This window comes from Solea solea, chromosome 10 (genome assembly GCF_958295425.1).
Source record: "Solea solea chromosome 10, fSolSol10.1, whole genome shotgun sequence".
In the NCBI taxonomy this organism is placed as follows: Eukaryota; Metazoa; Chordata; class Actinopteri; order Pleuronectiformes; family Soleidae; genus Solea; species Solea solea.
In genome coordinates this window covers 11373742-11397407 of record NC_081143.1, presented here as the reverse complement: position 1 = coordinate 11397407, position 23666 = coordinate 11373742, and the positions used below count along the sequence as shown (strand labels likewise).

At 40.2% G+C, this 23666-nt stretch overlaps 1 protein-coding gene across 2 annotated transcripts in view; it reads left to right on the top strand.

Moving 5' to 3' along the window:
- The window catches only part of sorcs3a (sortilin related VPS10 domain containing receptor 3a), a 265119-nt gene that overhangs the window by 229004 nt on the left and 12449 nt on the right, over positions 1 to 23666 (top strand). For both annotated transcript variants that reach the window (XM_058641383.1, XM_058641384.1), the window contains exons 17-22: positions 3863 to 3976; positions 4432 to 4603; positions 11377 to 11563; positions 18065 to 18198; positions 19154 to 19277; positions 19757 to 19869. In XM_058641383.1, the coding sequence (XP_058497366.1) occupies positions 3863 to 3976; positions 4432 to 4603; positions 11377 to 11563; positions 18065 to 18198; positions 19154 to 19277; positions 19757 to 19869 (844 nt within the window). The remainder of the gene's footprint in view (positions 1 to 3862; positions 3977 to 4431; positions 4604 to 11376; positions 11564 to 18064; positions 18199 to 19153; positions 19278 to 19756; positions 19870 to 23666) is intronic.

Sequence of the window (23666 nt, the reverse complement as noted above, 5' to 3'; positions counted from 1 at the left end):
CATAGTAGACATTACCTTCATGGAGTCCCACAGCTTTTTCAGAATCTATAGACATAAACTTTTGTTCTAAAATGTCCTTGTGGTGCCTCTTGGCATCTCTCAGCAGCTGGTTGAGTTTTTTTTTTTTTAATTACCATCCCTTTTTAAAAGCTATCTTCTTCCTACTCATACAGTTTTAACCTCCTTTTAATGTTGTTGTTCTTCTTTGAGCCCACGTTGTCCCCACACTGTTTCTGATTTGTATTCACATTTTTACAGTCTGTGCATAGTGAAGCGCCCAATATGGATTTTTGGATTGATTAGATTTTACATTTTTATCTGATCCAGTGATTTTGACCAGTATTGGACCGATACTGAGTATGGTATCGGCTTGTCCCTATACTGTCACAGAAGTACAACTAATAAATGAAAAGGCCACAGTGTTCTCACTCCACGCTTAATGCTTTACTAAAGAGTATTTGTTACTTAGTATTTGCATGCAGTATTTACAATGAGCTTGTCTCATTTTGCTCTTGTTGTAGCAGAAAACGACCGACGTGTTTATATTTCATCTGAGCAAAGGACCTGCTTTGTAAGTGCGTAAAGTGGGTGGTTTATTACAGTGAGTGGGGTGTGTCATCATGCAACAACGGGAGCGTGCAGTGTGGGCAAGAGAGGAAGTTCTGTACACACACACACACACACACAGGATTTCCACTGCTCGTCCTCCAGGGCCTTATTCCCCCCCCCCCCCCCCCCCCCCTGCCATTTATTTGGAATCCATTGCATATGCTACTCATGCGTCTCATTAATTTGCTCCATGGGTGTATGAGTTCTCCCAATAATCTGATAAGTTTGGGGCCATTTTATGCAATTTGCTCACAATGTCTGTCTCTGTAATGTCTGTTTGCCAAGCTTGTAATTCTGTTGATAAGAGATGGGGTCTATTTGTATGCAAATCCTAAAGGGTTGCATGATTTTGTCTTGTAATGACAGGCGGCATTAAAATGGCTTCCCAACATACAGCAGGTATGTAAGTAGTGTTTGTAAAATATCAGAGAGACATCTTGTTTTACATCTCTGCAGGGACTCACTCGGCACATGCTGGCAAATTTAAACAGATTGTTGTTAAAAACGGGAAAGGTATCCGTATGTCTTGGTTTTCGTTTTAAAATGTCTCTTAAGGACAAAAACAAGTTGTGTTACAGCTTGCTGTAGGACACAGACTCGTACACTTTTTTAGAGTCTTCCTCTTCTGTCTTCTTCTTCTTGTTAAGAGCTTTTCTGTCACATAATCCGTTGAAGTGGCCTGTGTTTAGTTCCTCATCCACATGAAAACAGAAGTTTCCCAGTAAGATTTTTTTCTTTTTCGCCCATAACGACTTTAGACAGTGTAGTATATATACCAGGCCTATATGTGGCGCTGTAACAGTAGTTAACACTACAAACTACAAACAACAAACGTTTTTGTGTTTATAGCTCCTTATACTATTACATTTAAGTAAACAAATCTGCAAAGACATCCCAAGTGTAATTGGTCTCAACTGATCATCAAAAAGGTTTGAATTAACAGTTTTTCTTTTGAAATGTTTTCAAATGAAAACCCTGTATGGGAAACCTGAACGCCTGCAGTGAAATGAGCTGTTGTGGAGTGGAAGAGGCTGCTGGCATTTCATGTGTTGTAAAAACTGTGATTCCAACTCTGGGCCTTGGAGCTTTCGGTGTTGTGAGAATATGCATTTTCACACCAGTATATGCAGTTATGATAACACCTTTTTATCAAAAACAAGACATTTTGGTTTTTGCAGCACACTCAAGAGGAAAGTGAAATCTGCGGCAGCAAAACATGATACAAACACACACACACACGCACATGTGTGTTGTTACAGATATGAGATGATTCACTGTTGGATGTTTTCTGGAGATTATATGTAGTGTGCCATATGTTGATGTCATGTATGTATGCAATGTATCGATGCTTTTACGCAAATTCAATTGAATTTACCTCCAAAAATATAAAATTAAACTTAATTTACTTAAACTAAAACAATTCAGTAGCTATTTTGTAAAATTGAAATATAAGCTGTTTAAGGTTATAACTTCCATGTCCATGTTTAAGTTGATTCCATCACTGATGTAAAGACAGCTGCAGTAATTATTCATGGTCCCATGTTGTGTATGCACTCCTCGCGTCACCACTGTTTATAGATATTGTTCTTCCTTCATTTCCATAGGGATATTTTTCTCTGTATTTGAGCCATACTCAGCTAGGAACCTCTCTAAAGAGCCCTTAACTGATACTGTAGTTCCCTTTCCACTTGGCCATGGTAAAAACAACAACAATAGTATATAGTATACAATACAATGTATACGATCGACATAATAAACCAATAAATCAACAAGTGAATAACAGTTAACACAAAGAAAGAAAACAAAAAGACTGAAAATCTTGTAAAGTTTACAAAGGTTGTCTTTGTTTGTCTTTGTTTTGTAGATTTTTTGTCTTTTGGGAATGTTAAGAGATAATATTATTATGGAGCCAAACAATACATGTTTCCAAAGTAAAGACAAGTTGTGGTGGATATGATCACAAATATAATGTGACAGGTTACTCCATAAACTCACAGTGTGGGAACAGGACCTGAATGAATGTGTCTCCTTGTGCTCTCCACAAAAGGTTATGTTTCAGTCTTGGTAGAAAAGTGTCGGGTAAAACGTGTGAAGCATTTTAAAGGATATCTCTAATAATGTAATATAGTAAGACGAGGTTAGCAAATATTTCCAGTGTAAGAAGACCAGTGTGACAAAGAAGGTGTACATATAACGTCCTGTATATTTATATTTACGCATAGTTTATTTATTTCCGCTTTGACCTGACCAGCATAAGTTTCAGTTTTATCAACTATAACAGTATCAAGACCGTTAAAAGACCCCTAAAACCTTGAAAAAGAGCAATAACACCTGAAGGAATGGAATAAAAAAAAACTGAAAAGTATTTTAATGTAAAAGTGTTCTAAAGTGTTGAATAAAATCAGTGTAATTATACAGAGTTGACTGTGTTGGTTGAATAGTTGACTTCTAGGCACTTGCTGATGCTTGTAAATCAGATTCCAGGCTGGTAACATTTGCTCATGAAATGTGGTCTACATTATTGTTAAATTACAGTAGAATTAGACCACAAACAGAGGAAAATGCATAGTGGGGAATACTATACCACAGGGAAGGTGGACTTTTAATTAAGGGATGGATCCATTTAACTTTGTAAGTGTAATTTAATGTGGTGAAGTCAAGGAAATGTATAGGCAACCTTTATCATACTCATTCACAAGAGCCCATATGTGGATGTGGTGTGATTGTGGCTGTTTTGTCTCCCCTCTGGCCTTTCACCTCTTTTGCATCATGCATCTGTGTAACAGGCCTGGACAGCTTGTTAATGAATAGTTCACACTGCCGTAATCACAGAATCAAAGTGGACTGGTCAGCCACGGGGCTTGTTGGGTTTTGTTTGTTCTGGCTCGCTAATTTAATTGATAAATCAAAGTCATGGCCAATAGTATGATGGGCACTGGCTCACCCCGCTCTGTGAGATGTGAATCATGTCGTGACACGAGGAGGCAACTGAGAATAAGTCGACATTATGTATGGTGAAAGGAAAGAAAGAAAAAAAACCTCCCCTCCAGGGTGTATTTTCATAAACACGGCTTCAGCACATTGTCAACAGTGGCTCTAATCAATACATAATAACAACGGTCTGTGTGCCAGACAGGCCCCGGGCCACCTGGTGTAATGAGAGCGATAAGATGAACAGGGATGTAGGATCACTGTATGATAATATGTCCCTCTTCACATGCTGATATTGATCAGGTGCTTTGTTGTCTGACAGCGACTATGGATATGAGAGACGTGGGGACGGGAACTGTCGGCCCTCCTTCTGGTTCAATCCCGCCATTGTGTCACGAAGCTGCAGCCAGGGACAAAACTACTTCAACAGCACTGGGTAAGGACTGTCAGATTTAATAAAAGTTCCATATACAGTACATTTACCTCACATATAATGTGTGAACAACAGAAACTTTGCATTTGCTTTTTTAATTGACTTTCCATCAGAATCAATGTTTCTTGTTTTTCCCTCTAAGTCAGACATGTCTGCTGTATTTGTTTTGGAGGCTCCCCCGGGCGATAAACTCCATTTAAAGTTGAATCACAGTGGGAGTGCTCTGTGTTACACAGTTGTGATTAAGCTTTGCACTGTATCTCTCCGCCTGTGACAAAGCTTAAAATATCAGAGGTCATCCAGTTTGTTTTTGCACCAACACAACAGCCTACAGGAATCTATGGATCAGATAAACTCAGCTTATCTTCTGGGGTTATAAGAACAACTGAAGGGGATGTATGGACTTGAAAAGATTGAGTGGTGCATGGAGAAACTCAGCTTGTTGTGCCTTTCCAAAGGTATCGTAAGGTGGTGCTGAATAATTGCACCAAAGGAGTGAAAGAAATGTATACAGCAAGGAAGCAGCAGTGTCCCAACAGACCTCCTAAAGGACTCTCGGTGACCAGCAAAGATGGCAAACTCACGGCCAACCTGGGCAGCAACATCACCTTTCTGGTGCATCTCGACGAGGTAAGAACACCATATTAGGGCCCATTTACTATGCATTCAGAGGATTTTTATGGAAAGCTGAAAAACCCATCTAACATTATATTTGCACAGCAGTACATTATCATTCACTTAGATTTGTCCAATATGTACTGTTTTCAGAGTTTTTTCTCATCAACCGGTTTCCACTTCATGTTCATAACATATTTATCAGTAGAGCTTTAAATCGATCTTCTTCAAATGGCTGGTTTTGATGAAAAAACTAAATGAATTGTTACTGTCCTAAACATTTTTCAGTTATAGTATCTGAGTCAGAGACGTCGTTCATGTTTCATCAAGGACACATCCTTGGTCTCATGTGTGATTATATGCAGACGATATGATGTCCTCTACCTCTGAATCCCAAAGCACAAATTCTGTTTCAGACGATGTTGCAAACAGGCTTCGACAATTAAATATGAGTTCTGAGCCAGTGGCAGAAGTAAGAGACCCTGTCAGTGAGTGAGTGAGTGAGTGAGTGAGTGAGTGAGGGGTACTCAAAGTCGTGCCTGCTCACAAGGACATTGCCTCACAAGTTCCTCTGCCAGAATGTGATCTATTGGTATGAACTGCAAGCTTTGGGGCATCAGTAATAGTGTTTTCCTCCTATTGCGCTAGCTCAAGGTAAGTGTGTCCTCCCCGGGGTGTTATCTGGACCCAGTTGTCATATTACTGTGTGATGAGTTGAGGAATCAAGGGTTGTTTCTTTCATTAAGAGGGGAGTTGTCTGGGGGTGACAGAGGAGGGAAAGCAAGCGCTAAAGCAGTATTATTAAAAAGGGGGGTGCAGTATGAATCCTTGTGGTATCAGACCTCTTTGAGAGAATTCTCCAGATGAATTCAAAGTTTAATTTATATTCATGAAGCCTGCAACAGAGGGAACGCAAATGGCCTTAAATATTTCATTGGCTAAAGAGACTCTGGCACACACACACACACACACACACACGCACACAAGGAAATGTAAGAAAAAAAGCACACATTTGTTTTGCATGTGATAAAAACCTGTTTTTGAAACCTGTTGTTCTACACAGTGATAACGAGATTTATAAAATAGTCTCATCCCTGTGGCCCCGGAAGCTAAAAATGCAGGTTTTTTTACAATGAGATTTGATCTGATCTGGGAGCAAAAAGAGCATCTATCCAAATCTTCAACGTGCCAGTGATTAGTCGACAAATTAACTCAAATGAGGACCAACGGTGATGAAGAAAATTAGTCAGGGGCAGTCCTAATGTTAACTGCGGCTCCTGTGCATCATTGAGCCATATTTTGAGACCCGCCTACATACAAAATGAGGAGGAGAATCCTTCATATTTCCTTCACATTGACTTTCTTAAACTGTGATTTTTTAATATTGTGAGTTTTGTTTTTCACAACTTTATATTAAGTATATTACTTTGTATTATTTAAAGAGACAAATAAAGACTGTCTTGAGTAAATACGTTTGGAAATGCCCCCTGTTTAAGATAAGCTTCACTTCAGATTCAACTATAGTTGAAGCAACAGTGGAATCAGCCAAAGTATGAATAGGAAGCAAGTCATGTATCTTCATATAATAGCAATAGAGAATAATCACGATGATTTGGAGAAAGATGAAATTATTTAAAAGGTTTTATCAAATCAAATAAAAATGTAAATGTATTTCAGAATCATGACTAATAAGCATACACACATAGTGAATGGGCGGCCAGAGTAAGCAGTTTGGGAAAGTTTGGGTACCCCTGCCAAACTCCACATAATATCTTAAATCTACGTGTCATGCCTGGGGTTCAGGACTACAGAGTTATGTCGAGCGTTTGGCCTTGTAAAACATCTAGATTATATTACTAAAATCCTCACCCACTGCATTCATGGAGCACTGAGTTCCTGCTTGTGGATAAATGTGCGTCCCTGTTGGCTTAGTGTTGTCATGAATCAGCGTTGGCTTCACTTAAGCTGGCACAAATGAGGTAACTAAAGTGCTTCAGTTGGAGAATGCACACAGGCGACAAGCGTGCTTCATTTCTGCCCTTACATCACAGAGGTTCTTTTGTTCGCCAACAGAAAACACAGGCGAGTTTTACTTGATACTTTTGCTTTTCTAATGTCTTTTTAATTGTCCCCTTAAGGAATGAAAAACCCTACAGGATTCATTTAGAAAGGTGTAATTTTATTCAAGTGTTCAGCTTGATGTGGATTTGTGGGCCCATCAAATCATCCCTGTATCCTATTCTGTGTTAGAAGGCATCTCTTCAAGTGCACACAGTTCAATAGACTTGCACAATAAGTCCATCTTGGTTATTAAAAACCTTGTGATCTCCCGAGTAATTGTTTTGTCAGTTTGAATATTAATGAGTCGCTATCTGTTTGGCACTCCACTCACATTTTGGGGGGGTTTGGGGGGGAGAATGTTCTGCGGTTGTTCTGCCTCATGTTGTCTTTTTATAAAACATGTCTCTGTCGAAGAGGAAAAGCTCTGTTGAGTCTCCTACCAATGAGCAATGTGATCAAACATGACACACAGGACTACTGAGAAATACTAGATCAAATATTAACCGCTCACAGTGTTATTCATATTCAAACTTTAGTTTAGATGAGATCATTCCTTATTCGTGCCACAACAGGGACATTTCCAGTGTTACAGCAGCGAAGCAGATAAAATGTAATACATAATACACATTTAATAAGCATTTTTACATCTATTAATGTACAATATAGAAACATAGGACAATTAGAATAGAATTTCTAATTTTTTGTTTCTAAAGTTTTGTTGCTGGGTCCATGAGATATCTGCCACACAGACCAATCTGTGACCAACTTCCAAATTACTAACAAGAGACAACAATGGTGAAAAGTAAGAACAAAAATGAATACTGAAAGTAATCATTCGCGACGCACCGAAAATTCGGCCACCGAAGATTTTCAGCCAATAATGGCCTAATGACTTTTAACATCGAAACAACACATGCAAAAACTGTCCAAGATCAGTTTGGAACCCCAATAAAATGGTTCCAACAAGATGTGAGTACATGCTGAATGCTGAAAAGTCTCTTTGCGCAAAAGTGAAACTTGGCTGCATACAGCACAGATTATGAACTCCCCGCGACATTGGCTTCACCCCAGAGAACATTCTCTCACTTCTCGCCCCCTTTGAGCAGTTAACTAAAGAGATCAGCTTATCTGATGCAATCACGGCAGAAGTTATTCCCTTAACTGCAGCACTAAAGCGTCTTCTACACAAAGAGGTTGAGACGGAGCGCGGAGTAAAAAACAATGAAAAGTGCGCTCTGCCGACACGTTTTACTAAGATCTACTCGGATCCGCTGCACTTCATCGCGACCATACTCCATCCTTGTCGTAAAGATCATTATTTGGATGAGAAATGATCCAGGTTGCTTTGGATACGGAGAGCTGTTCATGACATCGTCCTACATATTTTCATAGATTCTTAATTGATTTATTCTTTCGAAGCATGAATATGAATCTATACAATTGCAAATGCTTGACTTTAGTGAGGTAAGTACACACAGTCCCAGCCATAACAACAACACCAAACATAAAACAGTGGTACAGTGGTACAGTGGTGGCATAATAATTTCTTTCGATGTTTCGGCCAACAATTTCCATCCCCAGTAATCATTAATAGAGCTTATAGCTATATAATATAATATAGCTTTTCCTTCAAAGCTGATAGTTGTGTTGTGTAAGATTGGTGAGACCCAGTCATGATGTAAAGGCAGGGTTAAAACTAAACTATACTAAATACACAGCCCAATTATTATCAATGTAAGACATTGACTATAATTTACCTTTGCTAGGGTGACATGGTGATACAGCGGCGAGCATTGTTGCTGCACAGAAAAGAAGTGTCACTGGTTCGGCCTTGTCTGTGTGGACTTTGCGTCATCTTCTCATTGTGTTAGTGAACGGTTGTTCCTCTGCGTGTGTTGGCCGTGTGATGGACTGGAGACTGGAGTTCAGTTTTGACACGCATGGCAACAAATGCCCGTTTTGTTTATCCAAATCCTCGTCAACGATAACAACAGTTGTGCTCCACCATGAGCGATATGCCCACACAAAGAGTGACATTTAGAGCAACGGGTCAGTGTCAGTGTCATTCAGATGAGTGAATTCCGTCGTGGCCGACATGGAGAGCAGGCATGGGCACACAATGAACAAAGAACACCGGGAACAACTGAGTGACATTGGCATCACCAAGCACAGGATCTGTTTGTGTGCCAGCTCATTACAGCTCTAAACAATGCCCACGCTGTCAGACCCTTTTTTCTTAGCTCTTCCTCATTCTCTCCAGCCAATCACAAATATCATTTCCCAGGCAAAGTGACACAAAATATCCCCAGAAGCCTCAAGCAAACCTTCTGTGTCGTCACACTTGGAGGCACACAAAGAAGGGGCTCAGATAGAGAGGGATGGAAGGGGCAAGAGAGCAGAAACAGAAGGGGGAAAAAAAAAAGGTTTTACTTTTTTTTTGATTGTGCATATTAGTGGAGCTGCCATCCTAATGCAGTGTTACAAGTGAAGATCCCTCCAGTCTTATATGCCAAGGGGTGGCTGGGAGTTTGCCTTCGTAGGCCTGGGGAGGTGGAGGAAGCTCAGATTTGGTCACCACGGCAGCTGGAGCCAACAAACCTTGTGCTGCTGTGCGCTCATCCTTGGATGATGCCAGATGTGATTCCCAGAGGAAAAACAGAGCAGGCATCTGAATACTGCAACACCATGCAAAGACAAACACGCTGGGATACACAGATTTGCTCGTGTGCACACTCTCTGTGTGACATGCATACATAATATTAACACTGAAGAAAGAAAGAAAGAAAGAAAGAAAGATGATGTTACAACATTTATTTAAATAATGCAGGGTTGTCATTGTTTTAACATTCACCAAATTATTTGTTTTGCAGATTAATATTTGCAAAGTTTGTAATGAGCAAACAGAATGAAGCTTGTTGAGGTAGCAGCAAATGTTTTCTTCAGTCATACACTCTTCCTTCCTTCCTTCCTTCATTCCTTCCTTCTGAGGGAACTGTTTTGGGGAACGATGCATTCTGAAGATCAGTCCTCAAGATGACACATACATTCTTCTTATGTTTTGGTTCACACCAGGCTCTGATCGGCTTCTACGTGGCAAGGAATCAACACAATCCACTTCTGTCTGAGCCAACCTTGAAACTAGCTCAGTCTCAGTCTTCTCCAATGTTCTCGAGGCATATGATAAATAATAATGATTACTAACCCTAAAGAAACCGACCAAGGGTTATGAATCTCCCTCACAATCATCGTCATCGTCATCCTTGTCCTCTCAGCACCTCTCTGCCTGACGGACTCTTGTTATTCGTGCACAACTTGCATCTTACTGTGTATTCCAAAAATACTCCCATGAAACTAACGCTGTCATTCTGTCACTGTCACCTTGCCGGCTTAACTGCTGCTCACAGGTACTGAGCTATAAGCAGGACAGACAAATGTAACTGCTGTATTTCAGTCAGTATTAATCCACAATGACTGAAAACAGCAGATTTGAGTGATTAAGAACCTTTGCGTTCCAACTAAAACATTCTTGCGATATCATGTCATTCGTACCAACATGCGTTTAGTGAATGGAAAATAATAGTCAGACGTCAGTGCAGTCATTATGACGATATTTAAAAATGAGACAAGATGATCGGGGGCAAAGCGAATAAAACTGAGAAAAATGACAATGATGGGAAATGACCTGAACTACAGATTGAGCAGCTTAACGTGTCACATGGCACAACCACAAAGAGGAAGCTCATCATTGACATACAGTATAGATGAATTAACGCCCTAATGTGTAATGATGATAGCAAAATCAATCATACACCAAAAACAAGGAGCCTGACTTCAAATAGTGAGAAAGAATTATGATTTTTGGTTTAATTGACATTGACACACAAAAAAAATCTTATTATTTTATTTCATTATTATTATTGTGGGAATTTCATGTAATATATTACCCTTAGCTATGCTTTTATAGGAGTATACTTCCTTTAAAATAAATATTGAAGAGCGACCACCATCATGTGCAGGCCAAATGAAAAACCAGCCACAGAGTGTGCTTACTACAGAACATCCTTCCTGTATGCAAAGGCCACTGTAGTTCCCTGATGATAAAACATGCAAATGTCATTTCATCAGTTTACTGGTGAGAGTGTTTGGGAAACAAGGGAAAAATGAACAGGGTTGAACTTCCCATCATTCCATGAGCAGAAGTGGGCACAATGTATCTGTATCTCTAGGAAATTAGATTTTGTATTTATTTATTTGTTTAAGGCTACAACAATCATTTGATTATGTCCCTTCACTCTAAAACACTGCATATGACTCATGTCATTTTTACTATGATAATGTTTCTTCCAATCGGGCTGAGAGCACAACATGGACATGTGTTTCTCTCCCTGAATCGTGTTTGATATTAAATCGTGTCTGCTGTTGATTCAGATGTTGTAACTTCATGAATGTTTAATTTTGGCAGCTGGATGTGTGCGTGCATGACCTTTCCTGCCACTAATAAACTCTATAGGAACCAAACTCTGGGATAGAAATGATTCATCATGAGGGGAAGAGCTTACACAGCGGTTCACAGTATGACCTGCTTCAAGCGACACTGTTGAACTTAATCAACTTTGTAAATTCACTGAGGTCTTATCTGTCGTCTTGAGTTGACCTGCAGTCTTCTGTAGATGCGTAGGTGCGTTGTGTTACGTGATGTACTGACGCGTTGCTGCGCTGTGTTTCAGGGTGACTCTTTGCGGACCAACATCCAGCTGGATTTTGGGGATGGCACAGCCGTGTCCTATTCCAACCTGAGCTGGACTGAGGAGGGCATCAAGCACGTCTATAAGTCTGCTGGAATATTCCGTGTCACGGCGCTGGCGGAGAACACACTGGGTTATGACACCACGACACTTTTCCTGCATGTCACATGTAAGCACCTACACTGTGACAAAAGTACATGCTTTCCCTCAGAGGTGTGGGGGACCATGACCTTTTCTTTTTACAAAGCCCTGTTCCCCTTACTTAAGTTTTAGGATGATGTTCTCGCTGAACGCCTCGCTGTCCTGTACTGTCACAGTCCAAACGCACCAAGCAGGCAGTGACCGTGGGTTCCCTGCTTTGTTACAAGGAGGTTATGTTCTCATCGCTGTGGGTTTCTCAAAGCTGCTTTACACTACAGTTTTGCCATTCACACCCATACACTCACACTTTGATACAGCGCATCCTCTATCACTCATCTTTCATACTCATTCATACGCTGCCAGCAGGAGCGACGTGGGGTTAAATGTCTTGCCCAAGGACACATCGGCATGTAGGTTAGAGATGAGGGTGAATTGTGTCATGCTTATGATCAGGTGAAGTTCTATACAGATGGATTCATGCATGTAAAACACAGGTTTTTAAGCCTTAGCAAACGGCTGCGCTTTTTGAGTGTTCTTCTTTTTCCTTCTGTGACTCCAATTACAATAGTACTGCACGTGACAGAACACAGCAATGGTGTAAAATGACATCAAACTGATAAAACAATCATGGTACTGCCTCTGCGCTGCCCTACGATTAACGTGAATACTGCATCTTGCCGACACCTTGCGTTAGTTTCTAAGGATGTACATAATAAGTCACTATATGCACTGAGCGTCTCTTAGAACTCCATCTTAAATATGAGCCAGCCCATTAACTTCTCAGGTAACGTTAAAACTCACAATATCTATCATTTGTCTTCATTGTCTTTTAGTAGCTGTTTTAGTTGTTAGCCATGAGGGGTTCAACCTGGCCCTAAAATGAAAATGTTATTTACCTGATGACTTGGAAGCCCTTTAAAAGCTGGGGTTTGGGGTTGTAATCAAACCACGTGATTTATTTATTTATTTATTTGAATTAGGACAATGTTATATTATCAACACGTCAGCATAGAGCAACAACGTAAGTATGCCGGAGTTAGCACGATAGCTCATTTTCATCCGTTGTCCTAAGGCAGTTTAGTACCATTACCATTTGGCCAAATTTAGTCCTGCGCCTTTGTACGTTGCAGTCCCCTCTGGTCAATGCTCTGGTGTTTACACGACTGCTGTTTTTTTTACTTATAAAATCCATCAAGGGAGGGGCAGCACGTTTATTTAAAACTCTCAAGATGAGGCAAGCATCCATGAATATCTGATAATTATCAAAATCCAAAATGTTATACTTACTTAAGATGTTACAATAATGATACTGTAGAGGATTGTTAGTGTTCTTTTGATGAGAGACTTTAATGGCTTGGTTTTTGATTTGATTGGTTGTCTGGGCCAAGTGAGAAAAAAACACATGATGGTGCATGTGAAATGCCAGTTCTCTCTGCACAGCAGAGTCAGAGGTGATGAAGTATTCTTTAATCATTACAGCAGTTGCTTGTTTTTTCTCAACATTCTCACTTATGGTTGATATGAGAAATCAAACATCTCATCTGACGCAGTAATGGGCTGTTTATATATTATACAGCCTCTAAACATGCTTCACTGACTGTGCAGAGTATGCAGGACTGCATAATCTAACACCTGTGATAAACGTAAACACGTCTCAGAGAAAAGGTCACTACAAACGTAGAGCGTGGGCAGACGCAGACTCTGCAGAGCGAGACTGTTAATTGCTGGGTTCCTGAGAACATAAATGCAGAACAATGGATTGTTTTTAAAGTTTAGCAGCTGACATTGCAAACCACAGTATCAAAGAAAACCATATAAGTTATTTTCAATATGTGCTAAGAGGTTGTGTTTTTTTTTGTCTCGTTAGGTATGATTTTATTGATTTGTTCAGGCAATGTTAACTGTTAGTTTCCCGCTGTGTCAGCGAGTGTTTATTCCACAGCGTAGGTGATGCTTTCAAAAAACCATTACACTGACAGCTTTTGAAATGAATTACCAATTGGCCTCATGCAAGAACCATGACGTGTATGAATGATTTAGGGGCCGTCCACACGAAATGAGTGGGGAGGAATCCACTAACGGTTTCTATCATTTTTTTGAAAATGGGTCCCAGAGTGGGACAATCTCAAAATGCCACCCTTGCGTTTTCGTATAGACAAACCAATACGCTGCTTTGGGAAAACACTGGTGTCGTAATCCCACCTCTCACTTGACTCACTGTCGCTTATTTTCATCCTTATCGTCTTCCTCTTCTTGTGGGTTTATTTACTCTCCTCAGTCGTCTTGGCTTTCTTCGTTCTGTCTCTTTTTGTCTGCGATTGTATACATTGTACTTGTAAGCGACATTTTTGTTGTTTTAATGTTTGGAACCTCCCACCAGAAGGACTTGGTCTCTTTGGGCAAAGGTGATAAACCTCAGATTAAGGGAACGTGGGTTGGTGCTCAATCAGGAGGAGACACATACAGTTTTTTGACCGCGTTTAATGGTTTGTTATATTATATTTTGACTGAGTAATTGTTTTAAATTTGATTAAATGGGTTTGGTTAAATTTACAGAATGGAAGGAATAAATACTTACAGTTTTGGGACTATGGAGGATCATTTTACACGCGTCAGAACCGGTGTGGCCTTTTTTGATGGGCAAAAAGACACTACAGTGATAAAGTTTTATTTCAAAAACGTTAATACACAGCACTTACTTACTTACTTATTTCTGTAGTAGCTCTACAGCCCCACATACAGGCCTGGCATATAAATGACAGCGTCTGGGGTTTTGTTTGGATGACACGAGAGACTGAAATGTTTACGGAAAACAACAAAGAAGGAGATAGTTTACGCTTCGTTCCGTTGACATCTAGGGCCTGAAGGGAACTTCAAAGTCACTTTGTTTGTCTGCTCTTATTAAAGGTAGCTTATTTTCATTAATGCACTGCATATTTCATCATTTTGAAGCCAATATTGTGATTATTCTAAATATATTTAACGACAAGTCCTGATTATATCTGCAAATGACGATGGGAGCACACAACTCCTTCATCCTGCAGCTGTTTATGCATCATCCATCTGGCGATGGCTGCTGATTGGTCACTGACTTGTTAATTGTTGCCATGCAAACTACAGTATTTTTAGATCATTTACCTGAAGTTCGCTACTTCCTCCTCTGTTTTTTGTGTCTGATGAGAGACAGGACAGGAGCACTCACACAGTCAGCATCATAGTGACCGACTCTTCACCTTCTTCCACTGCAGATGATGATTATGTTGAGCTTTTTCCCACCTCTTTATTTCAGCGACAGTGTGACTCATCAGTGACACAGAGTCATTAAAGGGTATATTGAGTTCCAAAGCAGCTGCTAATGTTGCTCTGTGTCACCCCTGTAAAGTTGTTTTGTTTTCCACTGATAACAATGAGTGATTAACTTCTGTGGATCCTGAAAGAAGGACTCCAGTCTCTGAACATGAAGTTTGTCTTTTCACTTTTTAATTCACATGCTCATGAAGAAACACTTCCTGAAACATGGGGAACCAAATTTGTTTTGTGGGAATATACAGTGTATTGTTTTAAGGCGTTTGTCATAATGATAGCAGTTTTGCCGAGGAATAAAATAGCAGTGACTCAGAATGTGCATCATCTGTGTGTTACCAACTGAAAATTCCCTCCGACATAAAGTGCAAAAGGCTTTCGTTGAATCACCACTGACGGACATACCCCACGTCTTTTTAACTTTACCATAATTATGTTGTAGCTGCACAGTCTCTTCTTTTTTGCAGGTTTATCCATTGTTTAATTTGGATGAATTTGCGTGTTTACTTACAGTATACTGACCATGTGCGACTAATGCGGGACTCATCCTCACCTCGTCTCCCGGCGCGAGGTGGGACGGCACCTGTCGTCATCACACTGTGATTGGATGATGACAGGTGTCGGCGATGATTCTCAAGTGTCGTGATCAGCACTGCTGCTGTTGTTGTTGTTGTTGTATCATTTAGTGGTTAGATCAGCACAGCAGTCAATAAACGGGACAAGAGCGGGCACGTACGGGACAAATAAATTAGGCCCAATATATGGGACGTCCTGGCTAATACGGGACAGTTGGCAACCCTACATACAACTTTTTCAGTTTCACAATGAAATCATGTTAAATCTTCATTAGAACAAGAAGGACAGAAATGTTGACTATGTGGAATATGGCACTTGAACCAGATTTTTGGTGAATTTCCCCCAGATATTAATTTGCTGCTGAGTGAGCTCATCAGTCTAATGTCTAATAAATAAGTCAGGAGAGAGATTAGAATAACTGATATATGGTCTCTCAAAGGTTATGTTTACACAGGGCAAAACTGCCAAAGGAAACGTGATCTTGTCCAGATTACTGAGCTTTTTCTAGTCTTGATTTATGGTTATTACACAGAAACTAGCATAGGTTATTCAAGGTCACATTCATTCACACATGCATAGACTGTTTATGAGAAATAGCTCTCTGGTTTAAAACTAGGACAGTTGCAGCAGTTAGCCACCGAAGAGCTAATTCACTGATGGCAAGACAAACACATTTAAATGGAAGTTTATGGGTAAAATTAGCAAACCTTTTCCTGAGGAGTTAATGGTCTTAATCACTAGTTTCAACTCTTTTTAAACAGAGGTTGATATCAGTTTTGGGTTTTTAATTTCCATTAAGAGGAAAATAGACCATAAAGAACAGCACATAAGAGTGAACACCAGTGTGATTTCTCACCTGAAATAATGCGTCCAAATAATATAGTCTGTGTTCTCAGCGCCAAGCTTTTGCCTGAATAATACTAAATATGGTATTGCTGTAATATAATCTCATTGGTACAAGACTATTAGGACATCTGATCCCTGTGCATTTATGTTAATATTCTGTACAAACAGAGATGTTGTCAGTGGACACAGTAAAGTGGACAGGTATAAGTGTGTGGTGCCATTTCTAAGGAGCAGAGGACAGAACTCCTACAGCAGCCACAAACTTATGGCCCTTTTCCACAATGGTCCGCGCGACTTGTAACGCAGTTGTTTTCAGTGTAGCTGAATCATTGAATCAAGTATTTTTAACTGATCTACAGATCAGCATTGTTCGATTGTTGATTTTGTGTCGGACGTCTCTTCCTGTGACGGCACTCTGACCGAGCAGTGGGCCGGCAGTCTGACGACGTCACGCATAGTATCAGCTCATGCGATGACCTTTGCCCCATGGGACCTGGTCAAGGTTGGCTAAAGACAGGAGGCAGTGGAGATGGCCCCCAGGGAGGGGCTCCTCCAGGCAGAGTGAATCTCGCTGTTAGTGTTGGAGTCTTTTTCCAATTGGAAATTAAAGTTTGAAACTGCTCACTCTCCTTCACCAAAGTCCAGAGAGAAAATTGTTTTTAGCTCACTGAGACTTGGAAACTGGGGCCTAGTGCTGCCTCATTAAGTTTGATTAGATGTGTTATGTTTGCCACACACCAATCAGCAAAGTGAATTTTATTTCTGCATTCAACCGTTAATACAAATACAGATACAGGAGCAGTATAGGCAGCACAAATCTGCAACCCACCAATTACAATTCCTTTCCCCTTGGCTACGAGCTGTCTTCTTTTTATGTGTGTGTGTCACTTGAAAGAGGGATTTCAAACGCCAAAGTCACAAATAACCTATTAAACTTACTGATGGAGGCAGCAGTGGGTCAGCAACTCCTGTGTGCTGTGATGTAAATTTGGGGATTGTCTTTATAGACTTTGGTGTGGCAGAGAAAGCTGTTTACAAAGAGACACACATTTGTTTTTGGTCAGAAAAAGCTGTCCAACGGCAGGATTAAGCCAAACATATTCTTAAGATAACACATACTTACGAACACTTTTATTCGCCTAATATCCTGACATGTTCATGACGATTGGCCTATGGGAAGAAGAATGAGGAAGATGTGTCACACTCAACCATCACAGACTTTTAGTTTCAAATTGATAAAAGAGGTTTGTCCCGTCGCTATATTGTCTCTATTACTCAGTGAATAAAATGACCCCTTATAACAACATTGCCTGAAAAGGAGCCATACATTTAGACTTTAATACAATTTCCATTAATCCTTACATGCATTCACCGGCCACAACTCCTCCAGGATAAATCTTTTGTTTGAGTTTACACTGTTTGGATCTGTCTGCTCATCCATTTTCTTTACCCACTTTGGATCCAACTGCCCATCCATTTTCTTTATCCATTTATCCTCTTCAAGGGGCCAGACGATGGGGACGTAAGAAGGATCCTGCAGTAGAATGCACGGAGACACTCTGGACAGGTCACTAGTTTGTCACACTTTCACACCTTAGTACTTTCTTTTAGTATTATTTCACCCAAGGTGCTGGACCATTAGATAAAAAACACAGGGCTTAGACTGTCACATAAAGCTGATGCCTTCTGTGTGAACTCATTTTTTTGTTATTTGAAAGAGAAACACTCTCAAGTGAGCCTCTTCTGCTGTGACCATGCATTTAATTGCTGTTTGTTCTTTTCTTTTTTTTTTAAACTGTGTTAGGTCCAGTGGAGCATGTTCAACTCCTTGCTCCCTTTGTGGTCATAAGAAACAAGGAGGTGAACATCACAGCCGTGGTCTTACCCAGCCACCCAAGGACTGTCGCCTACTTCTGGTGGCTAGGCAATAGTACTGAGGTAATTCTTCCTGCACAGTGTTCATTATGCACATTTTTATTATGAAGTATAGTATATGGTTTGTGAATAATGTTTTTTTAATGTTATATTCTTTATTTTGGAAAATAAACTTTAAATATGCCAAATTTAAGCAAATGGAGCCATTTCATCTTGAATTAAACATGAGTGATGTTGCAAATACTCTTGTCCAGCTTTAACAACAGCAAACCCAGACTATTTTTTCCACCGTTCATGTACACTCATAAATTGTTGTTGTTATTGTTGTAGCTGCAGGGGTTTTAATGTCAAGGTCTGTGGGTTTTTCCATTTTTTTGATTGGAAAAGATCAATTTTAATGGATTGTCATGAAATTGTCAGCAGAGCTTTTCAAACATCCAAAGTTTTAACACCCCCAAAAATAATAATAATAAAAACAAATCATAATAATAATAATTCTACAGCTCTTAGGAGCCACATTCACACATCGCACCACGTGAACAAATGACACTAAAGGTAAAATATTTTGTCCATTATACCAATGAATATTTATTATTTCCATATCAGAATAAATTAGTTTGCATCTCCAGAAGACGATCAAGTAAAACTATTTAAAAATCTTGCTTCCCGTTCAAATTCGACTTATTTGTTATACATTCACATGCTTAACATACAATTAAAATGTGTTATTTATGCACCTGTGCATGGGAAAGACAGTGAGGTATCTTCTCAGGTGCACCTCAGCGCTTGGTACTTGGTTTTAATTAAAAATGACCTGAACACATAGATTATTTGAGCTAAAAATATGTGGAGGATGTACCATGTTTTTTACTGTTAGCAGCTGGGATCGGCTCCACTCAAGTAGAGGACAAAGCTTTAGAAAATGGATGGAATAATGTTTTCAGAGGTCGTTTTGAGAAATATTAAGATCACATGACTCGTTTTTTTTTCCTCTCTTCCTTGAAATGTGTGCTTGCAGCCAGTGATAACATTGGATGGGAGTATCTCTTACACCTTTGCTACTGAGGGAATGCACACCGTCACAGTCCAAGTGGCTGCAGCCAACACCATACTGCAGGATACCAAGACCATAGCAGTGAAAGGTCAGTGCTTATCTTGTAGTTATGTCGTAGGAGCAACTTTCCAGATTTTCGCTGTCTTATTGTCATCTGAATACATTGTTTTAGTCAGAAAATTTGTTATAATCAAATTTGGACTGTGAAAGCCATCGTATTACTGTTGAAACTGATGAGGGATATGTCTTCATTTGAAATATAGTGATCCAACAGCAAGTATGAGTAAAATGCAGTGATTTATTAGCAGCGGCATAAAGCTGTGATATTTTTCCAATTATCTAAAAGTGCATCTGGTACATTTAGCTGAAGGGAAACACGGGGGTGATACGAGAAGGCTCCGTCTCCTCATCAACTGTTAACTACCTGAAACTTAACTCGAGCAAATTGACAGTTGGTGCGGCTCCATGAGCATAATGCCCCCGTATCCAAGTGAATTTAATGGCTGATTCTCCCCCCCCCCTCCTCTCCTTCCATCCCTCCCTCTCTGCCTCCCCTCTCCTCAACAGAATTCTTCAAATCTCTACTTTTATCTTTCTCCCCTAATCTGGATGAGTTCAACCCTGACATACCCGAGTGGAGACAGGATGTGGGGAGAGTAATTAAGAAGGCTGTGCTCCAAGTGAGTGATTTTCATTTTCTCTGTCCTCCCGTCTCTCCTCTTCCTCTTCTCATGCTCCCGTCTTCTTCTTTCACTGTCTTTGTACCCCCCCCCCCCCGAATTGTTCTCAATTATTTCCCATATTGCCTTTGCTGTCCGATACTCCGGTCTCACTGGTGTGGTCAGAGAACACCCTCGAGCCACTCTGTGATTCATCATCAGACAGGTGTGAAGGCACCTCTGCTTTCCTTCTCTCCCAGGGAGATGTGCACTCTTTCTTTCATCTTAAAAGTCACAGACACAATTATCTGAAAAATCATGGTGGCTGACAATACCTGTCACTCACGTGCACTTGTGTGTGTGCATACTTGACCGTGGGGGTGGAAGTGCTCTTGGCGTGTGTGTGGGCAGTTCACACATCATTGTCAGAGCGACGCATGTGACCATTCACAGCTCTTGAATAGTGCTTAAACGGCACTGTGCTTTTGGTTTGTGGCTTATTAAGCGGGAAAATCACAGGTGGGTTCTTGGAGGAAATGTTCAGCAGCTGAAGCAGATCTCATTTAAATGGTCAGTATTTATGTGGCACTTTTCCTGTCTTGATGACCACTCAAAGCTGCTGTGCACCACAGTTTTTAGCATTTACCCATTCCCTGACACATTCATACGGCGCTTCTTTGTGCAGCATATTTTCTTTCATGCATCTTTCATACCCATTGACAACCTGACACCAGCAGCTGTCAGGCGCAACGTGGGGGGTTAAGTGTCTTGCCCAAGGATGTAGGCTAGCTAAGCCTGGAAACGAACCCACAACTTTCCAGTTGAAAGACAGCTCCTCTCTTTTCTGGCTGTTTTCGTCATAAAAGTGAAGATGGTGGATAGATGTCGTGCCAACCAGTCAAAGTCAACCAGTGCCAAATCATGGACTCAGACTAGATTTACCAAAAGCTAGTCTTCACAGCAACATTAGCACAGCAATTATTTTCATTTCACTGCCCGTTGCTAATACTAATGTTATGCCACATTATGCTAACACACACCCTTCCAGTGACAACACCACTATATTTAACAGGTAGACTCCAGTTTAATGTTTGTCACGACGCCAGATTGTGTCCATTTGTTTCCCTTCACGCTCTTATTTCAGTGACTCTCTGGAGTGAAATGAAGGGAAGTTAATCAGGGGGTTAAAGATGTCAGGAAACTGCAGGTCTGGAATAATGTCCTCTCAACCTGTTTCCGAACTTGTAAAAAAGGATCAAATGCATTCAGTCCATCAGGTTTTGTGGATTTAAGGTGTGCAATGAACTCACCGGGGGGTTCATTCAGCACCTGCCCAAGGTAAGGTACACCAGCAAAACTGGGATATCTGGCTTCTCAGGTATAATATCTAATGAGTCTATAATGGACACTAAAGGGTACCAGATGTTATCAAAGTTCCTCAGAGAGCCCTTGAGAGAAAACCTTAGTCTCTCTAGCTTAAGGTTGTATAGAACTACCTTGACCCGTCGATTGTAGGATGGAACAAATTGTGCTTCCAGTTTACCTAAATTAAGTGCCTGCCCTGCAGGGTACACAAAGCCATAGAGTGTCATGCCTCAGATGATAAGATGTTGGTGTGTGGAAGAGGGATGAAGGTCAACCTCAAAATGTTAAGCTATGTGGAGAGTATCAAATGTTTTAGACCAAAGGTCTACCAGTTTTGGGCATGATCTACAACGAGGTCAGCAGGGGACTGGCTACATTTTAGATAATCTGTGATTAGTGTAGTAAGTCAATTTTGAGTTTTCAGTGAATCTTGGAGAAGTTGTGGATGGGGTAGACAAATCAGATTTGAAAGGTCACAGAACCAAACCAGCTGATCTTAATGGCTCCAGTGTCTGATGTGTCCTTGGGTTAGCTAGCTAGATAGTTAGCTTAGTTAGGGTTAGCTAGTTAGTTAGCTAGCTAGTTACTTAACCCCATGTTGCTCCCGATGGCTGTACCAGCAGCGCGTGAATGGGTATTAACCATGGGTGATAGAAAATGCGCTGCACGTAGATGTGCTGTATGAAAGGGTGAGTGAATGGGTGAATGTCCAAACTCTAGTGTAAAGCAGCTTTGATTGGTCATGACTAGAAAAGCACCGTATAAATACAAATCATTTATCATATATGGGGAAAAGTAATGTGATGGAGTCCATGGCATTAAAGATACGGGAAATATTCCCTCCCTCTCTTAGTAAAAGCCATGAAAGTAACATTATCGTTAAGATTACAGATTACTAATACAAACTATTTGTTTTTGTCTGCAAAAAAACATTTCTCTGTGTAGTAACCAAAGCAACAAGTATGTGATAAATAATTCAGGCTGAATCGATGGTAACAACCCCACAGACACACTGGTTTTGTTTATGATTGAACTCACCAGACTGAAGGTGCACATTTCTCTCTTGAATTAACCAGCGGGCTTATTGATGTGTTCCCCAGCTATTAAAGGCTTCACTTATCACAGATGTCAAAGAGCTTGTGTTTTGGGAAACTGGCGTGTTCGGGCTGTTAGTGACACCGCAAGTAAACCCTTTTTTTGTTTTTTAGTCTGAGGTCAAAATTATTAACACTGATCAGGTTCAGACAGCACTTATAGGATTTGAGGGTTATCCTCTCAACTTATGTGTTCAAATGCTGCAATGTGTTGAAATGCCTGAGGTTCAATCACAAGAGGAGAGCACGAAATATGACTGTTCACACCTTTTGGCACATACATGTGTTATTTTTTTCTCTCTTTTCCAGAGCAACTTCTTGAAGTAATCAACATGCTGTTTGAACAGATGTTTTCTGATGTTAAATTTTATAGCACTTAATTAGAGAAGAAGTCACATATCAACAAAGTAAAAGTGATGGAGTATGACAGTATAGCTGGAGTAGATTGGGATTAAGAATACTGGGCCTGTGTGTGTACGTGTGTGTGTTCCGGGTGTTTCTCATGTTTACACAGTCACATTATGGGGACGTGTCTTCATTGTGGGGACAAAAATAAAGTCCCCACAATGTAAATGATTACATTTTAAGGTGAAGACATGGTTAGACCAGTAGTCATTATGGGTAAAATCTACAGGAAATGAATGGAAGTCACAGAAACCAGACTCTGTGAAAGAAAAGAGTGGGAATAAGATTTTAGCCATTCAAATAAAAGAAAAGAATAATGCAGTATTGAGTATTGTGATGGTGGCCACAGATGGATGTGAACAGAGTAATAAATAGTGTGAAACTGCTGCAGATAAATGGACGTCAGCTGCCTTGAAGACAGATTACATTCATGCATGTTCAGGAATGATAAAACCTCTTCAAAATGCTTTTTTTTTGTTTGTTTGTTTGTTGTGATCCAATTTAAAGATGCAATCAGAATGCATTCGAGCAACATTCACATGTATATGCCTTTATTATGTGAGAGTATTTACAATACAGGCTCTTTTTTTAATATTTTGTCAAATTACAGATGTAAAGCCTGGTTTGTGATGATGGGGGCAAATACATTTAGTCAGTTTTGAGTTATTTCAGAGATAGTTGTGGGTTATTGAACCAACTTATTTGTCTGTGTCTGTACACAATGAACTGTCTAAAAACTACACACTGGACCACTGAACCCAACCACTGGAAGAAATGAGAGAACAGCAAACACAATTCACAATGAGTGGATGTTTCCTGTTACTCTGCCACAGTTTACTGCAGTATCAGCATGGAAATCACTAATGCTTTCTCCTCGACTGCATCATAGTTACTGAATATTCTTGATTGTACAGAGTGCACAAGTTACTGTTATGTGAGAAGATGTTGAAAATG